Genomic DNA, 26,490 nt, shown 5'->3' on the forward strand with positions numbered 1-26,490 from the left:
ATATTGACTTTATTGCTGGACTGAAGTCCCTCATTACGCCTACAGCTGAACAGAAGCGAAATGGCTGAACTTGAAGTAATAATGAATCTCAAAGAGACGGATGGACACTGGACAGGCAGTTGATATAGAAGTTAGAAACCTGATTGATGATACTAACGAAGAGGCAATTTAAGCCAAGAGTACAAATACCCTTGTACAAATACCCTTGTCTCTTGGTGGCAAGAGATTTTTATAATCTCAGGAAATAGTGATCGTGTAACTTATAACCTCTCCTATTTCAATGACCATAGTACACCCTTTACGAGGTGCCACTATTAAGTACAGTAATCTGTTCTGGGTGATTCCAGTTTAAACAGATGAGGTGCAACAAAAAAATATGGATCTAGACCAGTAAAGGTCGACAAAAAACTACCAGGTTCGAGGGGCCAGCTACCCTTCAACCTTAAAATAGCTACTGAAACATCAATGAATAACCAAAAGTGGAGTGACTCTCGGAGTTCAAGGAGGGGTGTAGCCAGGATGAAGTGCTCTGGGCAAAGCCGCAAGGACCCCAGTGTGCAGATGAGAACAAAGAAGTCGCCTTATTTCAACAGTGTTATTAGTTCACAGCATATCACTCATGTGGACCCGGAGAAGGGGAGAGCACTCCCGTGCAACTTTATCAAACACAGAATTAATGTGGGAACGTGGAATGTGTTATCATTGGAGAGCAGTTCCTCAAAGCTGTATGAATTGTCACAGAATATGTCAGCATATAAAATGGATGTCTTGGGGCTGACAGAGACGCACAGACCCGGCACTGGTGAGGTTACCTTGGATGATGGGTCCCTCTTTATTAACTCAGGAAGAAGTGATGGGTACAGACGACAAGGGGTAGGTTTAGTCCTCTCGAAGAAGACTAAAAATTCATTGATTTCATACAGTCCGATATCAGAACGTATTCTTGCAGCGAGGCTGCACAGTCGACATATCAACATTTCGATTGTGATAGCTTATGCTCCAACTGAGGATGCAGCAGTCGGGGTAAAGGATGACTTTTATCAGCAGCTATCTGGGGCATTTGATGAACTACCAGCTCATGACGTGAAGTTTTTACTTGGAGATCTAAATGCTCGCATTGGCCAAGATAACTCAGCTTGGTCCGGTGTGATTGGTAAACATTCCCTTCACGTTTCATCAAATGACAACGGCCTTCGACTATTAGATTTCTGTGCATTACATCAGTTGACAATCGGTGGGACGCTTTTCCAGCATCGTGATATTCATAAAGGAAGTTGGAAGTCTCCAGATGGCCGCACAGTAAATCAGATTGACCATGTCTGTATTTCTACCAAGTGGAGTCACTCTCTACTTGACGTAAGATCATGCAGGGGTGAAGACATTGGCTCCGATCATTATTTGGTTCGGGGTCAATTTAGAGTCAAACTTATAGCAGTTCAAAAAATGAACGCCTCTCGTAGGATATCTCCAGCAATTGAGAATCTTAGAGATCAGTCCAAGGTTGAAGAGTACTGCATTGCTCTTCAAAATCGTTTTAGCTGCCTACCAATGGAGGAGAATCTTGATGGAGAATGGACATTAGTTAAGGATACTATTAAAGCAGTGTCTATGGAGGTACTGGGTGAGCGCCCCCGGCGCAGAAAGCAGCAGCATTTGTCTCAGGAGACAAAAACTCTTATTGCAGAACGCAGTAAGATTAAACAGATGGCGCCTAGTGACAACAACAATAGGAGCGAGTATTCTCGGGCCAACAAACTTGTCAAAAAGAGCTGCAGGAAAGACGACGAGAATTGGGCTCTTAGAGTTGCAGCAGATCTGGAAACAGCTGCTGTCCATGGCCGTCAAAGGGAAGTCTGGCAACGGATAAAAACACTGTCCGATAAGAAGAATCGAAAATCAACTGCTGTAAGAGACAAATCCGGGAAGTTGATTGCTGACCCCTCTGCTCAGAGAGAGAGATGGGGAGAACATTTTTCGGAGCTATTAAACCCTCCTCCCACGAATGCGGATATGTCTGACCTGGACCATCTTGAAGTGGTTCCATGCTTTCCTTATCTTGGTGATGGTGATGGTCCCCCCACAAGACTTGAGATTTTAAACTGTCTCAAAAAATTGAAGAACCACAAAAGTGCTGGGATTGACGAAATCTCTAATGAGCAGTTAAAGTATGGGGCAAGTGGTCTTGTGGATAGGATGGAGAAATTGTTCTCTAAAGTTTGGAATTCAGAAGCAGTGCCTGACGACTGGTTGAAAGGCATCGTGATAATTGTACCAAAGAAGGGTGATACCTCTCATTGCTCCAATAATAGGGGGATCACTCTAAGATCTACAGCATCTAAACTGTATCAAATCATCATATTACAACGCATGAGTGACGGTTTAGAAAGTTTGCTACGAGACAATCAGTGTGGGTTTAGAAAAACCAGATCATGCATTGATCAGATTTATTCACTCCGCACTATTATACATAACTGCATTGAATATAATCTCCCCCTGTATGTAAATTTTGTGGACTTCAAGGCAGCTTTTGATTCCATCGACAGGAATTATATTTGGAAAGCTTTCAGTCATTATGGCCTGCCATGTAAATACATTCGAATAATACAGGCATTCTTTAATGGAACTGTTAGTGCTGTTAGACACAATGGTGAACCATCAGAATGGTTTGAAGTAAGTTCAGGCAGTGGCCAAGGAGACATTCAGGGTCCCCCACTTTTTAATGTCTGCCTCAATGTGGCTGCTGAGAGAACAGAAAGCAACAAAGTGGTGTCCCACGGAGCGGTTCTCCAAAGATCTATCAGTCCGCTTGTTGATGATATCACTGTGTTAGATACAGATTATGCAGATGACATGGCTGTACTGGATAACAGCGAGGAAGGTCTTCATGAAACAACTGACCTTTTGTGTATGTATGGTGCCCAGGGAGGTCTTAGAATCAATGGTAAAAAGACTGAGGCTATGGTCATTGGTAAAGCAACCTCTCAACGGCCATACACTAAAGAAGCCACAGTGAACATCACTGTTGAAGACACGCCAGTGCAGCAAGTTAGTGACTTTACGTACTTAGGTACAATTATTTCCAGCGACGGTACTATCGACCGTGAGCTGTCAGCTAGGATTCAGAAAGCTTCCGGAGCCTTCAATCAACTGAGTAATAGTCCGGTTTCAAACATATATTTTTTGCTGGGAAAATAAGAGAAATATAGCCGATCGATCTTTCATAAATTAATCTACAGATGTTTAAAACCAAACCAATGACCAATGTTTCATGAACAATCTGTAGTTGTACTGTATGCATATTTATATTAGGCACTTAGTTTCTCTTACAGAGAAAATGTCTGAAAAGTGCCTGGAAGCCGTCAAATTGCAACTTTCAAGAATATCTGAGATAAAAATTAGGTCAGAATATGGGTGTACCAAAATCTGAAAATTTATCTAGTCACTCCGTAACGAAATTTCGACTTTTAATTACTCAAAAACGGATTGATTTCTCACTATTTTCTTTGGCAGATATGTAAATCGTAGGTTTGAAAAGCCTTAGAAACATAATTTAACCAATAATGAACCTGTTTTCTTGGACATTTTTGGGAAAAAATGGGTAAAATTGTCACACCGTAACATTCTATAGTTTTGAAATATGCCCAGGCAACAAAATCCAGGAAAACAGAGGAAGTTAAAAAACTAATGAAATGATTTATTAAAAGAGAACACTCGTTATATAATATTTTGTATGATGTTTCACAATATTGAGTTTATTCCCGAAAATTTCGAGACTACTTCTTTAAAATTAGCTTTCTCTGGATGATATGCAGACTGCAGCAAAGAAATATCAAACAGTCATAAATATGTTAGTGATTCCATCGCTATACTTCGTCCACACACTGAACTTAGCAATCTTGATTATAAGTATTAAACAATGCAATATATATAAATAGATTTTTATTCCAAGTGTTCGTAGAATAATTGAAAACGTAGCACTGTAAATGCGCCAGCTATTCAACTTATGATAACTTAATCAAATTGATGACATTCAAGTGCATTTTGAAAAAATTTACCCGATACTATGATTTTTCTCATAGTAATAACACGACGTTCAATTCAAGCCCGTTCAATGCCTGATGTGCGGATCACAGGCTTCGTTATTTACAATAACTGAGACTAGGCAGATATAGCGGTTCCAGTCGTTACCTGGGGACCCCAGGCTGTAATATTCATAAAAATTGAAGCTGCGGCGGAATGACAATCTGGGATGAGTGCGGCCCAGGAATGCCAGCCGTTACACCGCTCAGCTTAATGTAAAAACTGTATTACAATTGATGGCATCATTAAAATTTCAATCACGTTTTAGAGCAATTTACACGAGAGTAGGACAATTATAACCTGTTTAATCTTGTTCGGCGTCATCGAAAACATAGGGTTACAAGGTTTCCGCTTCGATTTCCATCAATAAAAAATCCTTCTAATTTCGATTCTCTGGGCCAGCTGTCTGCTGGGTTTCAGAAGGTGGTACCAGATGCTGCTATAATTGAGCGCTCAGCTGCTCTAATTAGGTCCAATTACACCCGATACACGATATTATTCCATATAAGGCCTGATCAAGTAGCTTCAGCTCTGGTGACGTCACAAAATCTCCTAGTCGGCATACGACACGTTACGAATGTGATCACGTGCCCGAGGCTTTACGAATCAAGGTCACGTGATAGGATTAGCGGTCACGTGATAGGACTGAATGTCACGTGACCTCAGTTATCCCTTATATGGCACAACTAGCTGCAATTGATCAGCTCTTAATTAGACTGCAATCCTTGACAGGCCTATAATTACCCAATTTTAAATGAACGATATCTCATCCTACAGAATGATGAGAGCGTAAACAGAATGCTTCCCGGAATCAGCACAATGCAGGGAACAAGATGCTGTTGGAATATCAATTATTCATCTTCCACCCGTAGTCCCTATATATGGAAAAACCGCAACATCCAGTCTTATACAAAGATCAGGATTTATAAGGCAGCGGTTTTGACAATATTGTTATATGGTAGTGAGGTTTGGAACACAACCAAAAAGCAGCTACATCGCTTTGAGGTGTTCCATCAGCGTTGCTTGGGGAGGATACTTAGGATAAGATGGCTCGATCGGGTTAGAAACACTGAAGTGCTGGAGCGTGCAAAGATAAATCCAGTAGAGACGTACATAGGAGCAAACCGCCTGCGTTGGTTTGGCCATGTCACCAGAATGCCAGACACTAGGCTTCCTAAGTACCTGCTTAACTGGACCCCTGCCCATGTGAGAAGATCTAGGGGCCGTCCAAGAAAGAACTGGAGGAAATGTTTGCTGGAAGATGCTGCATCATTTACAGGAAACACTGACATAGACCTAGAAGGAGCGAGCGAGATGGCTAGTGACCGCAAACTTTGGAGGGAGATGATACGTCACAAACGGGAGTTCATTGGTGCAGGCCACTCGAATGATTGAGGAGACCTACTCAAGTACAAGTAAGTACTGAGGCCCAAAGTCATTGTGATTTGCGGCTCATGATCGATAAGGCCCACTGTCACTCAGGCGTGAGGTTCTGGGGCACATCACCTGAGCTACAAATGGATCAGAAGTTTTACTCAACGTTCAAAATTGGTTTAAGATGTCTAACTAACCGTTGAAAAGATGTATGTGAGTCAAGAGTCCAAGTAATTATCAAATATTTATCTCGGCCACTGCCCAGTTCCTGACATTTCAGGGTTTGTGACCCCTGTTGCCTATGTCAGGTGCTGAAGGATTGTATCAAAGCCATGCAATAGCACATAAAGCCCTATCGATAGCCACAAACTGCATCTTGAAAATTGCAACCTGAATATTTGCAACAAAAAGACAAAATGAATTACCAAATTTGTATTAGTGTTGCCAAAATGACCGATTTTCGCTAATACCTCTACAAATAAGCATTTTAGAGCATATAATGATTCATAAGTCTTATATAAATGTGCTCATTGCGAATATTTTTCAATATGGGAGAAGTTTCTACGACCTTTCTAGCTCGAGATATAAAAATAATCCGGTAATTCTGGCTGCGATGAGCAAAAAACGGTTTTTCGTGAATATCTTTAAAACTAGGCACTTGAGACCTTATATTGCTTCATAACTTGCATATGAATAAGGCTATTGCGGTTATTTTAAGCTAATATTCAAGTCTCTACGTCTTTTAGAAGCCGAGATACAAAAATCCCAAATTTGCGCCTGAGGGCAATTTAGAAATTTCGCCCTGTAGGACTGGGACTAGCGATACAAAATGTGCCCCTCGGTGATTTGAGTTACCAATGACCTATTTAACCCGATTCAGTAGCAAAAAACTCTATACATCGAAGTGCACACTCAACCCCTCCCTGCTACTGGAGTAAGTAGGAACAATTTTTTACCACTTTGAGGGACTCTTTCGTCTGTTCGCTGTGGGTATATCCTTTGACTGTAGTTTTGTAGCTGTGGTCGACCAGCACACTGAAATAATAAGTTCTGGTTAGTAAAGCAGTTAGTTACACTAGATGATAGATCACATATATTAACTGTTTACTTTAATAGTACGTAACTCACACATGTGTATGTTAACAAATACTACGACACTACTATATAACAAATAATTTGAGATCATGAATACGACGTTGTCACATTGAAATCATAGAATTGGAATGAAAATATACAGTTCCTGTATTTTGATCAAAAGTTTCTCTAATTTGATTAAAATGTTAGAATTTAATGTTCTTTGGTGTTGGTAAATTTCAAATTCAGGGATGAATTCGTGTCAACTACTTTTGGGACTACAGATAATATCACAGATATCTCTGAATATTGGTGAGTTTTAAACTAATTACAACACTGCAAATCCTGATTTAATGTAGTCCAAGGAGTCCTAATCCTCCTCTCGTCCTAGGATGGCGTTTCTCTTGTCTCATATAGTTTTAAAAAAATTGAAACTTTTAACAAGAGTTATGCATAATCTGGCCGGTTCGTGTCCAATAAACTAGGTTGAAAAGAGTGTCTCAAACCGTGCGAATGGAAATTAATTTAATTGACTGTTGTTCTTCAATACTGAATGTGCTATCCATAGATTTAAATACGTAAAAGAAATGAAAATTGGATAAATTGCAAGTCTGTTATTGATATCTAAACTTTGAATAATGCATAGATTTTGATCTATTTTTCTATAAAACTCATTTTATCATGAAAAATTTGAATTGAGCAAAGAAAAATTTAATACAGCTATTCCAAATGTTGCTAGAGTTTTATATGTATATCAGCTGGCATCATCAAGTTCAGCAGGGGATTTTTAGCTCCCTTCCTGGTAAAGGCTCAGATCACGTTTCCATAGTGAATTATCATTATAATGATCTGTTAACTTCGAATAGAGAAACGTTTGGATAAAATCTCTATTTTGATCTTAATATTTTCAGGATATTCTCCTGAAGATTGCACGGATGCTGAAACATGCTCCCATTGCATGAGAGCACACTATACTTGCAAATGGTGCAAGGATGAAGAATACACTGCCGTCAGATGTCAGTCAAACTCTACTGTTCTGCAGCTGAACCTACAAGATTGCGAAGAGTGGACCTTTCCTGTATCAGAGACAAATAAAACTGGACAAGATTTCAGTAATACAACTCAAGTTAAGCCTAGTAGAATCGAGATAACTTATCTTAGACCAGGTAAGATATTCATTATTCGTAGTACATAATATTATCTTAGACATATCACATATTATGTTAGAGGTCAATACCTTTCTAGGAAACATTTATTTGACAGTATGATTAATTTATAAATGTACAAATAGATTCATCGGATTCTTAGTTCAAAGTAAATGGATTGATTGGGAAAATTCTAAACACACTTTCGTTTTTGGCATAAATACTTCTATGTTAAATTTTTTTGTCTTGATATCGCTAACCTAGTTCAATGTGTAACTCGGCCACAAAAATCGTACCATTGCATCAATGCACTTACACTGACAAGTACTTTGCTGCTGGAAATAGGGTGCATACTGTATCGTACCACATATGATCACGTGGGATGTGTGGTGCTTCGTTGCACTACACGGCATATGACGTCACTACATGGCATATGACGTCACTACACGGCATATGACGTCACTACACGGCATATGACGTCACTACACGGCATATGACGTCACTACACGGCATATGACGTCACTACACGGCATATGACGTCACTACATGGCATATGACGTCACAAGTCTTTTCTATTCTTCAGAGAAAAGTAGGGTTCTGCTTTATTACTTTCGGTCCAAAATTGTCTATTGAGTAGATAGGTATACTTGTAACAGCCTCATTTTCAGTGTACATGTGGTGTACAGAGAAACATGTACAATCCTTTACAGTAAGGTGTACGTGGTTTATGAGGAACAAAAGAAAAAGAACAAAGTTTAATTTTTTTCTCCACTAATTGATATTTTACTGGGGTAAGAAGAAGAAGAAGGTTTATGAGGAATAGGAATCTTAGTGAAAGTTTAATTTGCAGCTATATAGATCTAGATGCAGTAAACCATATTTTATGGTTTAGATTACATTTTCAATCCAATGAGCTACGCTTTGAATTCACAAGTTTCATCTCAATCATTTGAACTGGATGGTCACGCCCATTTCCATTGTTATAGTTGGTGTCTTCTTCAGGAGAAACTTTCTGATTTCTCCACTTTTTGGCAAAAAACGGTTCGATTTTTCTATGACCTTTTCCAATACCGTTGTGGAGAAATCATTGTACAAGACAGGGTTGATGACAGAGTTGATAGGTAAAATACTATGGATATAAGAGAATAGTAGGGTGTAGCGTCGATGACTGCTCCTGAGTGGAAACAGGAAGCTATGGTAACTGGTAGCCAACAAAGGAAATCTGTTGCTATGATCAGCGATATTTTCGCTGTAATTTTCCTTTTCCTAACCTCATCACATGTATTTGTGGTTCTGGTGCTGTCGTTGATGAAAATGTAGCAGACTGAAATTATTAAAAAGCAAACCATGTTGAATGATAATTTGATATTTTACTACAGTGACTGGCAACTTTTGTATGTATATTACTATAAGTATAAATCACCGATTATCAATAACAGGTGAAGAGAAAGAGATAGCTATTACAGTTAAATCCTCTAAAGGTTTCCCTTTGGACGTGTATTATCTTATGGATTTCTCTTACTCCATGAAAAACGATTTGAATCAGCTTAAAACCCTGTCTGACAGCGTTGGTGAGATTACGTAATATATTATCTTATAGATTATCTTATAAATAAATAACAAAATAAATAAGATCTGTAATATTCTTATTCCCAGTCGCTGGCTAAGGACTTGTATCCGATACAGCTACAATAATACTATGATGAAACCTGAGATCGAGTAACTCAAAACGAAATAATATAAACGATCTTTAAATGTTTCAGTTGAAAGTTTGACGGATGTCTCCTCAAGTTACGGAATTGGATTTGGCACTTTTGTCGATAAACCAACCTTTCCTTTTGCTAATTCAGGTCTACTATTATAACTAGGTGATACTTGTGCCAGCAATTTATTCTCCGTTGTTAGCCTTTACTTCTTTATAGGAATGGTATGTACATACCTAATACCTATTTGAGGGAAAGTTGAATAACAGTACGGTTTTATTCCATGAAAAATAATTATCATTATCGGTACCAGTACAATAAGGTACTACAAGGTACTTAATTTACGTTACCCAACTATCTTAATACACATACAAAACTAGTTATACAAATAGGAAGCAATATGATGATATCAAGTATGCCGTGAACAGTCAGAGAGAGAGAGAGAGAGAGAGAGAGAGAGAGAGAGAGAGAGAGAGAGAGAGAGAGAGAGAGAGAGAGAGAGAGAGAGAGAGAGAGAGAGAGAGAGAGAGAGAGAGAGAGAGAGAGAGAGAGAGAGAGAGAGAGAGAGAGAGAGAGAGAGAGAGAGAGAGAGAGAGAGAGAGAGAGAGAGAGAGAGAGAGAGAGAGAGAGAGAGAGAGAGAGAGAGAGAGAGAGAGAGAGAGAGAGAGAGAGAGAGAGAGAGAGAGAGAGAGAGAGAGAGAGAGAGAGAGAGAGAGAGAGAGAGAGAGAGAGAGAGAGAGAGAGAGAGAGAGAGAGAGAGAGAGAGAGAGAGAGAGAGAGAGAGAGAGAGAGAGACAGAGAGACAGAGAGACAGAGAGACAGAGAGTTCATCTTTAATAAACAATATTTAAGAAATTTATGCCAATCTTGGGTGCGAGATATCTGCTGATTCTAGGAAATATTTTATCATCTGTACTAAAATTACCAGGTAACTTCCATCTTGGCACCACCAGGTTAACTATATTATACAATGATAATAATTGTCATCATTCTTGCCGTCTCAGAGCCTGGCAGAATAGAAATGCCATGTGGGGAAAACGAAATTTGCCAAGCGGTGCATTCCTTTAACCACGAGATGGATATTACTTCGTGTAAAGAAGATGAAGAAAGCTGCCAAGCTAAAGCTGATTTCACTGTAAGCTTCGCAATCTATAGCTTCGTTTCTACTTTGTGTTCACATTTGCAGGGTTAAACTTTTTGCCGCCAGACCGCGCTTAAAATATTGCATTTTTGTGGTGCAAGTGTTTAAACGTTATTGTTAAGCGCGGCGCGCAAAAATACATGATTCGATTTTTCTCGTCATGGGAAGGTTTGAACATCTGAGCTAAGCAACAAATTCGATACATCATACATGTCCAAAGTGTTCTTCCATACTCATGTCCGATTTGTTCCTGCTATTATTTTACTTTAAGCTTTCCAATTTTGTTGTAAAGCCTCTTGGATTTATCGGGCGTTAATCATTAATCCTATTTCAGGATAGACTGGACAACGTTAAAATATCGTCCAAAATACCCTGTAATCCTTGCACTTGTGACTTGTACGTCTATTTCAGGAAAGACTAAACGATATTAAGATCTCGGCCAACATAGATGTTCCTGAAGGTGGATTTGATGCAATCGTTCAGGCTGCTGTTTGCTCGAAGGTAGACTCTTTGTTCGCTATTCCTGCACAAATAATGATTTTTCAGATCCAGTAAAATAAGTTCAATCAGGAGTACGTTTATCAGATCGGTTCAATTAATCTGCCATAATTTTAGACACAAAATCTGATAATCCTTATTCCTAACTGTTAATGCACAAAACTTGGCACGTGACAGCGATTAACCAATCAGGTCCCAGCTTTTAACCTTTACACTCCCTGCTCACCATATCCCCAGATTGGTTGGAGAACTGTAGCTCGTAGAGTCCTCTTCTTTGCAACTGATGCTGTGTTCCATATGGCTGGGGATGGTAGGTTAGCTGGGATAATCAGACCTAACAGGGCACAATGTGGAATGGGTGAGGGGAATACTTATACCAGAAGCTTGGATGAGGTGAGCGTACTCACTCAGCGTTTTTTAGGAGCGTTGGAATCCTATTTTAAAGGAGCGTTGGAATCCTATTTTAAAGGAGCGTTGGAATCCTATTTTAAAGGAGCGTTTAAATCCTATTTTTATTAGCGTTGGAATCCTATTTTTTGTAAAGGATTGATATTTGTGTGTTAAATGAATAGTATTGAGCTAATCAGCCATTAACATGCACAACACTTTTTAAAACAGTAAAATCTTTCTATACCGTGTATTTCTATACCGTACATATGAATCTCCTCCCAAAAACCCAGTATAACGAGGTATTCCAGGAATATTCCTGTAAATACTTTCCACTTGTCAGGATTACCCTTCAATAGGGCAGCTAAACAAAGTCCTGACAGACCAACAGATAATACCAATATTTGCTGTTACAGAAAGCGTTAAAAATGACTACCAGAACCTTTCAGATAGTCTCACTCAGCTCTCGTCTGTTGGTCAGTGCCTTTAAATCTGCCATGATGACGTCATAATGTCGTTCGATGACGTCATATTACATTTGATGATGGAATTAAACAGGAATTAACATTAAATTGTCCGAGGGAGCACTAACGCAGTAACGCTTCCGTCTACACAATACATGGATGGTAACAAAGTAATAAAGAGTGAAATAAAAAACTCGAAATTCCAAAACGAACTCCATATTAAAAAAGTAACTTCATATTAAAAAGTATAGTAGATTTCATAATTTCATGGTTAATATGATGACGTTATATTCAGGTACGCTCAGCGACGACTCTAAAGACGTGGTGAACCTGATAAGAGAGAAGTTAGAGGATATCGTGAAGAAAACACAGTTGAACCCACGGACTCCCCCAGGGGTCTCTGTTGTCGTGACCCCTAAATGCGCCGGCGAACAGGTTTAAACAAATATAAACTTATAACGTTGCTAGGATGCACTTTAAAACATCTGATTTTAAATCTGAACAGCATACAAAAAAGGTCAGTTGTTTCTTGCCAGTATATCGATTGAAAATCTGGAAAAATGCATGGAAAACAAACTTAATCCTCACGATAATGATTCAGACGGAGACGACAAATGGGTGTTTCAATGTAAAAATGGAAGAAGAAGTGAACTTTTCTATAGTTGTCAAGGTGGACCAGTGTTATGACGAGGGAAACAACACCTACAACTTCGACATCGAGGTGATAACAAGTGAAGAACTGATAACATCTGATAACAACTGACCAAAACACAAATTTAGCTACTGTATTTCCTGCACAGCTATTTGCAAGTCTACCTCTCAGGCCGCACAACTACTTATATATTTTTAATCCGTCCGTCCTCCTTCTCTATAACCAGCTCTATAAAACACCCTCCCAGTCCGTCCTCCTTCTCTATAACCAGCTCTATAAATTAAACACCCTCCCAGTCCGTCCTCCTTCTCTATAACCAGCTCTATAAAACACCCTCCCAGTCCGTCCTCCTTCTCTATAACCAGCTCTATAAAACACCCTCCCAGTCCGTCCTCCTTCTCTATAACCAGCTCTATAAAACACACTCCCAGTCCGTCCTCCCTCTCTATAACCAGTTCTATAAAACACCCTCCCAGTCCGTCCTCCTTCTCTACAACCAGCTCTATAAAACCCCCTCCCAGTCCGTCCTCCTTCTCTACAACCAGCTCTATAAAACCCCCTCCCAGATACCAGGAATATCAAAGATACCCGTCTCCCTGTCCGTGACGTGCACGTGTCCGTGTGAGGATCACGTGGCTATAAAATCTACCACGTGTTTGGAGTCAGGTGACCTTTTATTTTTACTGTTTTATTTAATACATAAGGTCTTTTTAATACATAGGGGGTTTGTTCTACCCTATTTTTTGAAAATTTCTACCGTTTTATTACATTCATTGTATTACTCTAGTAGCAGGGAGGGGTTGAGTGTGCACTTCGATGTACAGAGTTTTTTATACTGAATCGGGTTAAATAGCTTAGGTCATTGGTAACTCAAATCACCGTGGCTCCCACAGGGTTGGGACTAGCGACAAAACATGTGCCCCTCGGTGATTTGAGTTACCAATGACCTAAGCTACTTAGCCCGATTCAGTATCAAAAACTCTGTACATCGAAGTGCACACTCAACCCCTCCCTGCTACTGTTGTTTTATTTATAAATAAGGTTTATAAATAAAACCCGTCCCAATCTCGTATCGGAAACTGACGAAACTCATTTTTGAGTGTGAATACGGGTGGTACCTGCAAAGTGCAAGTGTGTTCATTAAGCATTTGGAGTTCTGTAAAACTGCAGTTACAATTGTGCTAGAGTATTTTTATTATTTACCATCGATATCAGATCGGTATCCTTGCACGCTTCCAAAATTGTAAATCTCCAACTTTCAGCACAATGTACTGGAATGGTTTAAAAGAGGAAAAGAAAAATATATATACATAGATAAATAAATATTTTAAAAAAATCCCTGCTACTAGAGTACAATTAAATATCTGACCGATGAGCGCACGTTTATGGCCGGGGGCGCTCAGTCTGTCATGACAGACTGGTATTTGGCGGCCAAATATCTATATTCGGATTCGGGATTATGAACATAAATATTTATATAATAGCCTGGGGTCCCCAGGTAAAGCGCACGTTATTTCGTCCAATCACAGCGCCTATATCGCCCTATATCGTCCAATCATAGCTCGTATTATAGTATCGAAATTTGCTTACCATGCAGCGACAGAGAAGTTGACCCACGATTAGACCCAGTTTGTGGTGGTTCAGGATGTGTTCCCAATAACGGAATTTTTCACACCTTAACTCCTGAAGGAGTATTCGGACAGGGGGTGGATTAGATGAGTATATAAACCCATGATATAGATTTTAAAATCAGTTCGTTCGTTTAGTTACTTCGTTCGTTTACTACCAATACCATTCTTTACTACAATCAACATTGTCTCATCGTTATAATGAATCATATCGAAATCGCCGATCTTAGATTTTCGTCACTCAAGTGAATGATAGTGACGATGACCGAATCTGCAATCCTCCTGCTGACAAGAGTTCTTTGGGGGGCTCTACCGTCGTTTGGAGTGGAGAACATGGCGAGGAGGAGCCAGCTAACAGAAGCAACCCAGAATGTTCTGAGGAGCCTATGGAGACAGATGGGGCTGTTGGAGAGATAGACGAGCTTATGGAGATAGAACATGAGCCGGTTATGGAACAGAACTACGTATGGGCTCCGCCTCCACCAGTGGCTGGATCCATTCCAGTGGCTGGATCCACTCCAATAGCTACTACTACAAGAACAATAGGAACACAGACGACCGCACGACGAGTGCAGTTCTTCAGTTTAATTTGAAAAGAATAAAACCCTGTATCGTATGTTTAAATTATTTTATTTCATTGTGATTTATATATTATTTGTATCTTATTATAAATTTAAAAGCATGCTTACTGCTTTACACGATGCACCCCAATATATTCGTTTTATTGGTGTTAAGTAAATAGTTAAAATCCTCTTCATAAGTTTAAATCAAAGTAAAGAGTGTTAAAACGAGATTCAGGTCTCATTCAACCAAACTATAAAGATACCATAACTATCAAAAATAAAGTGAACTAACATTGCATCTCTACTCGCATCCTTGTTTGAAGTGTAAGCTTAATGATATGATCATACGATTGTTAGTAACAGTCTTAGTCAGTGTCCAAAAAAACCTCTATATAACCCTTGTCCTTGACTCTTTTGTGCCTACGGCACTTGAGTTATGGATCGGGGAAAAATTTTCGAATTGGTATTATTAAAAAATTGATTACGTAATTAACAGCCAAAACCGAACAAAACTTATAGTTATAGTCAGGTTAAGATGAACTCAATTTCAAAAACTTCTTTGCTGACTAACACCAAATTTGTCGTCGTGAGCCGTGGAACCATTTATTCTATTGACGCCAACTTCATCTTGATTGGTTCCAATGACGACACCGACTTAATGAGCTAACTGAGTGTCCTATGCAGGACTCGAGAGTTGTTGGATGGCTCTTTATGTGTGAGTCATGACATCAGTTGGGCTCATTGAAGGGCCTTAATGGATGATGATTGTATTGTATATTGGTTTATTTATTATTTATTATTTTTGAGGGTGTCTAACCTTATAGCTACATAATGACGTTTGTTGAAATTATCTGTGTATATTGTTTGAATATTCCCCTTTTTGTCAGGTGACCTAGTTTGTGGGGCGTGTCAGTGTTACGGGGACGCTGTGGAGGGGTCCTGTGTTGATGAGAGTGGTGATGTTTGTGGGGGAGAGGGGTACGGCAGGTGTGTCTGTGGCAGATGCGATTGTTACGATCAGAGATACGGTAAGAGAGTGAGATATTGAGAAACATGCAAATATGCAGACGGACAGATCAATGAATAGATTTATTTGCCTGTTTATTAACAGATAACCGGGCTCATTAATGAAAATATCCACTACTTGCTGATATTATGTTAACTTGTAATATTTCAGGAGATTATTGCGAGTGCAGTGATTCCACCTGTCCACGTGATCTGCAGGGTACACTTTGCTCTGGAAATGGAGACTGCTCCTGTAACGTGTGCCAATGTGACGTAGCAAACGGTAAAGTTAATTAATTAATTAGTTGGTTAATTAGTAGTAATTATTTAATTAATTAGTTGGTTAATTAATAATTAGTGAGTTAAATATTTAGTTGATATTGTCGGCATATTCTTTCGGCGTGTTATTATTGGTACCCCTATTTTGGCACTCTTCATTTACTCCAACATTTCTACCTCGATAATTTAACTGCCCCCTGTATCCCGGATCCCCATTCACCGTCCCGTTAACATCCCCCAAAACTAGTCCCGCCCTAGCAGTGTTGTAGTTATTGAGGTAGCAATATTGTTCAGGTTCTGTGTTATTTACCGGAGAGGATTGTGGTTGTCGCGTTTCAAAAGACGAGTGCAAACAAGATCTGCTGGAGTGCTCAGGTGAGGATACAGAGTAGACGAAATGTGCCATTTTTAATCAATTTTAATGATAATAATAAATTGAAGTTTAATAACAGCACTATTGAGATATTGAGATAAAACTAATGCTCAGCACTGCTTAATCTAAACATTCCAGAATTTTAATTCATTATAAATATAACTTGTAACTTACATTCAATGAATCTTATCAGTTCCAGGTCTCATTTTTCCTTATTTGAAACCCCACCAGGACCCTCAAACGGTGAATGCGTCTGTGGGGAGTGTCAGTGTAAACCGGGTCACACTGGTAAATACTGCGATATTTGTCAGGAATGCGGCCCTCTCGACTGTTCTCTTTACGTGGGCTGTGTGAAATGTGTTCATGGTGGGGTGAGTGCTGGTTTTCAGGATTTCCCTCTATTTCTAGGCGTTAAAATTCTTAAGAATCGTCGAAATATTTCGAGATTCTTAAACTTCAAACTTCACACGTGCTTGATTCTAGAATCTTACTAATTAGTAAGTGAAGTTGGAGTTATCCCTGGTCTACATTTTATAAAATTTACCATTCCAATTTTTGAGATCAAATTATCATTTAAATTTTAAAAAGCTATACATATTTAGTGTATCCGCGTTTAAGAGTTATCTCAGAATAAGAGTTATCTCAGAATATATTTTTCAGGGTTCAGATAACTGTGAGTGTCCTGGAGAAGCTGACCTGTCTAATAGTCCAACTATCAACTCAGCTGCATTACAAGGTACTAAGGTTACTAAGGTTACTAAGGTTACTAAGGTTACTAAGGTTACTAAGGTTACAAGGTTACTAAGGTTACAAGGTTACTAAGGTTACAAGGTACTAAGGTTACTAAGGTTACACGGTTACTAAGGTTACTAAGGTTACAAGGTACTAAGGTTACTAAGGTTACAAGGTTACTAAGGTTACAAGGTTACTATGGTTACAGCGGCACAAGAGTGTTTTTTATCCACTGATGGGGCCTGAGAAAACTTTAATGCAATGAAAATTTTGAATATGTCCTACCGGTATAGTAGGACATTTTCAAATTTAAGCTTTCCGCGACCATATTTCACTGTTTTAAGGGGGGGGGGGGGGGGGGGGTTCACCCTGATATTTTTGTAAAACTTGGTTTCGAGATAGCAGTTGACCAACAAACTAGGACCAGTGACCAAACTTTTGAGGGGGTCCCGGACCCCAACCGCCATACGGTGCCCGCGGGGCAGCCACGCCTATATTTGGTCCATATCAGGCCCAATTTAGCCAAATACCCTGAACATGCCCAAAACCCAGATTTTAGGTGCTTTACTTGTAGCTAGTGGTCCCCTGAACTCGTATATGAAGTTTCATCAAGATTGGACAAAAAATGACTGAGTTATGAGCTAAAAACTATATACCCATATTTGGGCATACGCACTAAATTTGATCGATTTTGGCCCATAAATAATAAATAAAGGTAAGCCTAAACTACACATTCTCTATGATTATCAGCTCAATATCTACCTAATTGTGGATTCTGTGTTCAAACAATCACAAAAAATGAACAAAATCGCCCATATCTCAGTTCGCGATATTTGCAAAACTGACTTCGCTCAAAACAATAGAACTCAATAGGGTTTCAATATTTTTTCATGAAATTTTCAGAATCAACGTAGAATTGTCTCATGATCTTAAGTTTTGGGACAGAATTTTGAGTTAGGCCTTTAAAAAAATTTGGCGGCCAAATTCTGAAAAATGCCCGGCAAATTCGCGAACTGAGATATGGGCGATTTTGTTCATTTTTTGCGATTATTTGACCACAGAATCCACAGTTAGGTAGATATTGAGCTGATAATCATAGAGAATGTGTAGTTTAGGCTTACCTTTCATATAAAGTTAGTATCATTCAAAAATATTGATATTTGACCAATTTATGGGCCAAAATCGATCAAATTTAGTGCGTATGCCCAAATATGGGCATATAGTTTTAAGCTCATAACTCAGTCATTTTTTTGTCCAATCTTGATGACACTTCATATACGAGTTCAGGGGACCACTAGCTACCAGTAAAGCACCTAAAACTGGGTTTTGGGCATGTTCAGGGTATTTGGCTAAATTGGGCCTGATTTGGACCAAATATGGGCGTGGCTGCCCCGCGGGCACCGTTTGGCGGTTGGGGTCCGGGACCCCCTCAAAAGTTTGGTCACTGGTCCTAGTTTGTTGTTCAATTGCTATCTCGAAACCAAGTTTCACAAAAAAATCAGGGTGAACCCCCCCCCCCCGGCCCCCCCCCCCCCCCCCTTAACTGAAATTTTCTTGGATGACCATCTTAAAAGGTCACTGAGAGTGGCAAGACACGATTGAGATACTCAAATTTGTATTCCCAAAGAAAGCTTCGATGAACGGAAACACATCAGAATATAAAAAGAAATTTTGGAAGATTTTTGAAGGGAAGATTTTCTGTCCAGAAAGTGATTACGTAATATATGAACGATCCCTAAACCAACTTAAGCTACTCATTTTGTCCCAGACCACTACTAAAATGCATTATTTAACTGTTGAAGCTCAAGTTCAACATTAAATCATTCCAGGAAGACACAAACAATGTCCCCCCGTTCCGGACGAACTGGACGAAACATGTGATATAAACTTTGTGATAGAGTACACAGATTACGGATCTGCCAAACAGCGAACTCTGAATCGGATACTCATTGACAGACAACTTGGTGAGCTTGTACGAGTTATCAGTAGTTTCCTGATAAGGGTAGACATTAGGGTAGACATTACGGTAGACATTAGGGTAAACATTAGGGTAGATATTAGGGTAGACATTACGGTAGACATTAGGGTTAACCATAGGGGAGAATTTAGGGTTAGAGTTATTGTTAGGGTTTTTTTTTGTTTGTTCAGGGAGCAGGCTTGCCACATAGGTCCAGGAGTACCGAACGTTTAGGCAGGGTGCTAGGTTATGGAACACACTCAACTAGTATAGGTAGTCTGAGTGTTAACGGGTCCTTCTCTTGTAGTTTTGGGAACAACGGAGACAACAGTTTAGGAGAATTGGTTTAAAATAAAACTAACTTTTTCGACACAAAACATCTGTATTTATATTATCTACCTTGCAGGTCAATAACTATTTTAACGTCACACTAAAGTTAGTGCACCGTGAGCTGACCGGGGTTAAATGAGGCTTTAGTCCACCTGCTATGGTCATGTGACCTAGGTCACATGACTTACAACCAATGGACGGCTGCCCCACCTATTGTTGGACCAATCGTAAAATTCGCGAATATTCTGCACCCATATTTTAGAACAGCAATGTTTACAGGTCACGATTGACCGGTCACAATTGATGAACCACCTGTTCCCATGTTACTATCATCTAATCCTATGACCTAACATACCTCCTTTTTTTAATAATAATTTTATTATACTTTTTTAGATGTTTTGTGTTTAGAGGAATAAAATTATTAACTGAATCTTTACAACATGTATTTTACAATGCAACAAAAATTTAGTCTTAATACGACATTTTTCATTAATGAAAACATATCTCTAGAGCTTTTACTTAAAGATAATTTTTAAATTCAAATTTCTAGTAAACATAAATGATTGGCTGTACTTCCTTTTCGAACTTTTCTTTCTTTTATTATTGACAATCTGGAAATTGGTAAATGTGTACAGTCAACCATTTTAAAAATATATCAACTATTAATATATCAACATTAATAAAACTGATCTAAAATTCTACTCTCAGTCTCTTTTTGTCCATGAATTGTCCATCATTCTCCTCCCTCCTCAAAACATTAATAATCATTTAAATCAAAGAACTAATTCTGAGAGTAAGTTAACCTAATATCAGTCTAGCTAACATTTTTTTTTTATTATTTTTGTATATAAAATCTTTTTTTCTAATTTTCTTAGTTTTCTTTTGATCATAACTGCATTCGCGATTAAAGCTATTTAGTGTTAAACGAAATTTGCGTTATTAGAATTTCACATATTTCAACAATAAAAAATCAGAGCATGATACTATCAGTACTGCTGGCCATTAGTTTCCTATTGATGCCAGTGCATCGATAGAAATCTAACTGCAGGCCCAGGGATGGCCGGCACCAAACACGTGTGGTAATCACTAGGCTGTTTTACGGCTTCTGATTGCCACAACTTGCTAACCCTCGAACCTGTACATATTTAAATCTAAAATTAATCTTGATTCTGAAATTTTTCTCTTAGGTACAGCTACCACTAAACGGGTAATCTGATCAATATTATATCTCATTATTTAGGCAGGCTGCTTTAGCTTTATTTTCATCGGCAGCTTTTGCCGATGCCAATTTTTGGCATCAGTGGAAAAAACAATTTGATTAACCAAGTTAGGCCAACACAAAATTTTCAAAATGTACAGCCAGCTTCGTTACACAATGAAGTTGACATGATGCAAAATAATTCGCAACATAACTACTTATTTGCTTAAAAATGACTTAAATTTCAATAACAATATATATGTTCTCCTGTGCCACCTTCTAATCATACGTTGAACGTTGCATCTAGTTTAACCACGCAAGACAATCGACAAAGTCAAACATGCTCACACTGTTTCGAGTCAACTAATTTTCAAATTCGAGTTCCACTGACAACTCAGCATTTTTTTAAACATCAAACGAACTCTGATATCGATCAGACATTTTCAAATGCGCTGATGCCGACGACAGTCGGGGGCAAGTCAGAGGCTTAACGATAGAGGTCTGAGGCCTCCGAACCTGTCAGAAGTGCTTATTATAAAATTATAATACAGTCATCATTTATATCGTATTCTTTGTATTATAATGGGTCTTAATAAGTGGTCTCGACTGCCTAGGCGTCAAACCTTGGCATTCGGTAGTTTTCCTTTGGTTCGGGATCAGCTGACCCTAGGGACCAGAGGGTAAAGGTGTAGAGACTATGTGTATCTACAAATCTTTCAAAGTTGTATTTACAAGAGTTGTATTTATAAGAGACAGGGCTTGTTGTGCAAGGGAAGAAAAGCGGGAGAAACCATTGCAAATTATACAATTAAATATTATAAACCTAGCAAAAAGAATTTCCAATAATCTTACTCTATTACCAATGTTTATTACATTCTACAATACGAAACACGATAATTATATGCCGTATTAAACAAGAAACAGGGCTTGCAGAGCAAGAGAAAGAAAACAAGAGAAAACTAACAATAACTGTATATACCGTAGTCCATGAAATATGTTTATTATTAATACAGAAATCAGTGCAGGGCTAACTTCAATATAAAATTTATAATAATTACTCAATCTACCCAATATAGAGTTAAAGATTGTATGAACAAGAGACAGGGCTTGCATAACAAGGGAAGAAAGATAAAAGGACCATGTACCGAGTGTTTATTACAGTATCCAGCGAAGAGTAAATTAGATAAAGCGTATTTATTATATCGGGTCTCAATAAGAGGTCTCGACTTGCAATGCAATGGAAGAAAAATGGGCGAAACAATCATAAAGTGAATATTATATGAATTAGCAAATAGAAATTCAAATAATCCTACGCTACAATAAATGTTTATTGCACAATTATAATATGTTGTATAGATAAGAAACAGGGCTTGCAGGGCAAGAGATGGGACACACAAGAGCTGGCAACAGAGTGTATAATACAGTAATTCAGCAAACACCTATTATTAATACCGAAATCTGAACCAAAATTTACCACAATAAATACAATAAACAAAATACTAAACACAATGTTTATACAAGAATCAGGGCTTGCAGAGCAAGGGAAGAAAAATAAGAGAAACAACTGCAACAATTGTATATCACAAAGTCTTTATTATTATTATTATTTATAATTTAATTATCCTTATTAAGGTAAGTTGTACTAGTATTGCCTTCCGGGCAGAAATAGAAGAGAAAAGCACGTTCTCTCGTTACCGTTTCGAAAAGATGAGTCGTGTGTTTTCCTGGACGAAAACAACCAAAAGAAACTGCCAAGAATGGACAGAAGAAGAAATGTCAGCGAGGGACAAAGATGTCTTCAATAACTACCAATTTTGGGGATATTCTTGTTATCAATAAAGCAGATATGTGTTCAGAGACGAGCACAATAGATACCACAGAGCGGATATGTATAGAGACTGAGTTGTTAAAACTCAACATACAAGATTTATTACGTATTGTTTGATAATAAAGCATCTCATGAGATTGATAAAGTAATTCAAGACATTCGAAGAAGTGTCCGCTCAGAGTGGGACTTGGAGCCACCAACGGGCTTCTGCAAGTTCTTATTAAGAACTTTTTAAATTGTAAGTTTATTACTATCTTTATATATTTATTTTAATCTTAAAGCTTACGATTTATTATAATTAAATTATTATAATTACGAATTATTATAATTAAAATCCTGAAAAGCTTAATGGTAATTATACCGATCACATAATAATGTCTTCTTTGTAATTGTACGTTCAGTATTAACGACTAACGTGTCGTAAAGTAGAGCATGCACTACTGTATAAATCCTTACTACTCAGAAGCCTTGGCCTTGGCCTACGAGTGCAATTCCAGATTTAACGGCTCTGCTCTAACTTGCTGTCAATACCTACCGATAAGTTTCACATTATTCAAAAATATATTCTTAGTTAAAGGTTAACAAAATATTCTGAATGATACTAGAGGAAAAAATTGGTTATAACTTGCTCTTAAACTTAATATTACATTTAATTACGTTCACATTGAGTTTAATACACATCTATTCCTAATTTCGAATTAGGAAAATATTTCGATGAATTTTTAAAACTTAATTTCTGATATATAACTCAGAATCATATCAATAACATATCCTAATCCTGGTACACTCACACTCACTTCCACAGTCACATGTTCATGAGGTAAAGCTTACAACACTTTAAGGTGTTACCTTTAAAAATAAACTCTCAATCTCTAAACTTAAAGGTATGAAGTTCTTAAAACTTTACCATAGTCGGCTAGTCCGTACTAATGGACAAAATTCTGTCCTACCCCTAAGATTCACCAAACAAACTGAGACAAGATTTCTGTTTCTACTTTCTAGATGGGCAGAGTAATTTATTCAGACATAAATTAAATTGCATTAAAATGTCCCGTGCCACTCGGAAAATACTTGCCCGAAATTCACTTATACTTATTCTTACACTTTCTCACAAAACATCTCTCACTCACACTTAGCATTTATTACACGGTCAGTAGTTTAAGTTCTCAAAACTTGGCATTCGACGGCAACAAAAAAAACTCTCCACAATAGCTTGCAAGCATATTCTCGGTTGTCAACTTAACAACCACACGCCGTTACACAATTCTCACAACAAAAGCGCCAAGTTCCGCTTGTCTTGGCTGTTAGCTTCGCAACCAAGGACAAAGCAAATATTCATGATCATGATCTGTACATAAACTATAAACTTCAAACAAAGCAATTTCAACATTGCTAATAGGTCAACCTCCATTAAAATCAAACCGTATCAACGTCAGTCTAATTTATGACGCATACATTATTACATTACTCTCAAAAGAGAACTACTACGACCTAAAATGCATTCAAATTCATCCAGCGTGTAAGTGCAATTCCTTACTTTGAATGGTACGATTTAATACTTCAATGCTCTTACTGAAATACTTGTATCAGTAACTAAGGCTTACTCAACTGAATAATTTTCTGTCTATTATGATATATTAAACGATATTGCTATTCCATGAACGGCCGAACTTACTAACTTTCCCTAAAATAATTCAAAGTTAAAGTCGTCGGTTCAGTCTTGAGTCTTTGTGCATAAAGAGAGTCAGTGCCCTGTCAGTGCATCCTTATCTGTCATTTAATTTCATACAATCGTCATTGCACAAAATATTGTCAGGTTAATGTATTAATAGTCTCAAGAGTTATATCAACTTGAAATACACACTACAAATTTCCATGGATTTTACCATGTGAAGCAGTTCTAGCCGTCATGTTTTATACAAGGCCAATATTATAGGTAAACTTATACTCTTATAGTAGGCTACAAGTCAATAGCAAGTTGTTATCATAAATAGCAGGACCCGCAAGTAATTCGAACCCATTCGTTTTCGGGATTTACACTAACAGCTGGCTATATTAGTATTATTCATAAACTTTTTAAAGCTGTAACAAGCCAACTCAATTGTTGGACCTTATCACTCACTATCAGACCGTCACAGCATGCGGTCACTCGAGAAACACCTATCGATATTTTTACTGCACATTTCACATACACTTACTGTGTACTTCACTTAAATTCACTGTGCATTTCACTCAAATTTACCGTGCATTTCACTGTTCATTTCACTTACACCAGACACCTACTGTGTATTTCACTTAAACCTACTGTGTCATACTGGAATTTCACTGGAACAAACGATCACACGCCTAGTTCAAAATGCTAAACAACTCTAGTTTCTAGTTAGTATATGACTTAACTTTAACTTAGCTCCAAGTCAAGCATCAACATATCATTAACTTGAAATAGCATAATAATAATTGAAAAAATGACAAAGATTTGAGGTTGGTCCATGTTATACGAAAAATGTTCAAGTGATAACCTTAGTTTTTGTTCACTTACTAAGTAGACTGTTTCATTAAAATGTTGAACATTATGAAACTCGTAAACTTATATAAAATTTTGTTAAAATTTTAGATAAATCTATTCATGATTTCGTAGCAAAAGTTAAGATTGACAATTTTTTGAAATCTCCAAAATTTTCTGCTCTCGTGTTGATTTTGATAAAAAATTTTAATATTTCTTCTCAAATAGGCTTTAAAAATTAAAAGGTTAAAAAATATACCTCTTTTCATCTCAACTCTTATGTTTGTATCCAGTAGATTAAAGTAGGACTAGATTGTCCGAGTAATCAACCGTTTGTAGTCAGCTTATCCGTTCTCCACACCCCTCTGTCACTATGTTCCTATCGTAGGTTGACGCCACTATAGATACCATGGATTGAGTTCCATTTTAAGTTTACAGGATCTTGGGGAAACATCAGATCTGGGTTACCTCCCAGCAAGGACTTGATATCTGGGTTACCTCCCAGTAAAGACTAAATCTGGGTTACCTCCCAGCAAGGACTTTATCTGGGTTACCTCCCAGCAAGGACTTTTATCTGGGTTACCTCCCAGCAAGGATTTTATCTGGGTTACCTCCCAGCAAGGACTTTTATCTGGGTTACCTTCCAGCAAGGACTTTATCTGGGTTACCTCCCAGCAAGGACTTTTATCTGGGTTACCTCCCAGCAAGGACTTTATCTGGGTTACCTCCCAGCAAGGACTTTATCTGGGTTACCTACTAGCAAGGCCTTTTATCTGGAACCAGGATCTCAGTTGTCCGTTGTTACCTTTTCTCCATCATTTATTCTGCAGTAAGGCGTAATTGTTGTAGCCTTCAGCAGCAAGAAGTCCCAACGTCGGTCGTAATCCTCGTCGCCAATGTTAACGGGTCCTTCTCTTGTAGTTTTGGGAACAACGGAGACAACAGTTTAGGAGAATTGGTTTAAAATAAAACTAACTTTTTCGACACAAAACATCTGTATTTATATTATCTACCTTGCAGGTCAATAACTATTTTAACGTCACACTAAAGTTAGTGCACCGTGAGCTGACCGGGGTTAAATGAGGCTTTAGTCCACCTGCTATGGTCATGTGACCTAGGTCACATGACTTACAACCAATGGACGGCTGCCCCACCTATTGTTGGACCAATCGTAAAATTCGCGAATATTCTGCACCCATATTTTAGAACAGCAATGTTTACAGGTCACGATTGACCGGTCACAATTGATGAACCACCTGTTCCCATGTTACTATCATCTAATCCTATGACCTAACATGAGAGTATTGTTAGGGTTAAGGTAATCATAAAAGTCGTGTTTTAAAGTCTAACATCCGGTTCAACCCAGATTGTCCCACCCCGCCAAATATCGTGGCTATAGTGGCTGGTGGGGTCGGGGGAATACTGACTGTTGGAGTCCTCTTGTTGGTTCTCTGGAAAGTTTACACATCTTTGGTGGTGAGTTCCAACTTTTAAAAATGTGTCTTTCTGTGCAAATGTTTTTTATTCAATTAATTTTGCTCAAACTAGTAATTTTCTGGTTGCCACCCGTACACCA

General features: G+C 38.2%; 3 protein-coding genes across 6 annotated transcripts in view; 2 read left to right on the plus strand and 1 right to left on the minus strand.

Moving 5' to 3' along the window:
- LOC134825569 (cytochrome b-c1 complex subunit 6, mitochondrial-like) overlaps window positions 1-26,490 on the minus strand; it is a 71,047-nt gene that overhangs the window by 6,868 nt on the left and 37,689 nt on the right. The window lies entirely within an intron of this gene.
- On the plus strand, window positions 760-26,408 carry LOC134824816 (integrin beta-2-like). The gene is made up of 22 exons (XM_063836792.1): window positions 760-802; window positions 950-1,139; window positions 1,461-1,905; window positions 2,608-3,067; window positions 6,778-6,840; window positions 7,440-7,694; window positions 9,113-9,244; window positions 9,437-9,523; window positions 10,381-10,511; window positions 10,929-11,018; window positions 11,253-11,408; window positions 11,746-11,878; window positions 12,162-12,301; window positions 12,468-12,587; window positions 13,085-13,184; window positions 15,597-15,737; window positions 15,887-15,997; window positions 16,288-16,368; window positions 16,598-16,737; window positions 17,027-17,102; window positions 18,928-19,062; window positions 26,281-26,408. Exons 1-22 carry the CDS (start codon window positions 760-762, stop codon window positions 26,406-26,408), a joined length of 3,357 nt encoding a protein of 1,118 aa, XP_063692862.1.
- The window catches only part of LOC134825568 (uncharacterized), a 102,318-nt gene continuing 82,439 nt past the window's right edge, over window positions 6,612-26,490 (plus strand). For both annotated transcript variants that reach the window (XM_063837798.1, XM_063837800.1), the window contains exon 1: window positions 6,612-6,633. The gene's annotated coding sequence lies outside the window, so the exon portion shown is untranslated. The remainder of the gene's footprint in view (window positions 6,634-26,490) is intronic.

The sequence above is a fragment of the Bolinopsis microptera genome, chromosome 13, assembly GCF_026151205.1.
Source record: "Bolinopsis microptera isolate Bmic1 chromosome 13, MBARI_Bmic_1.0, whole genome shotgun sequence".
Lineage (NCBI taxonomy): Eukaryota > Metazoa > Ctenophora > Tentaculata > Lobata > Bolinopsidae > Bolinopsis > Bolinopsis microptera.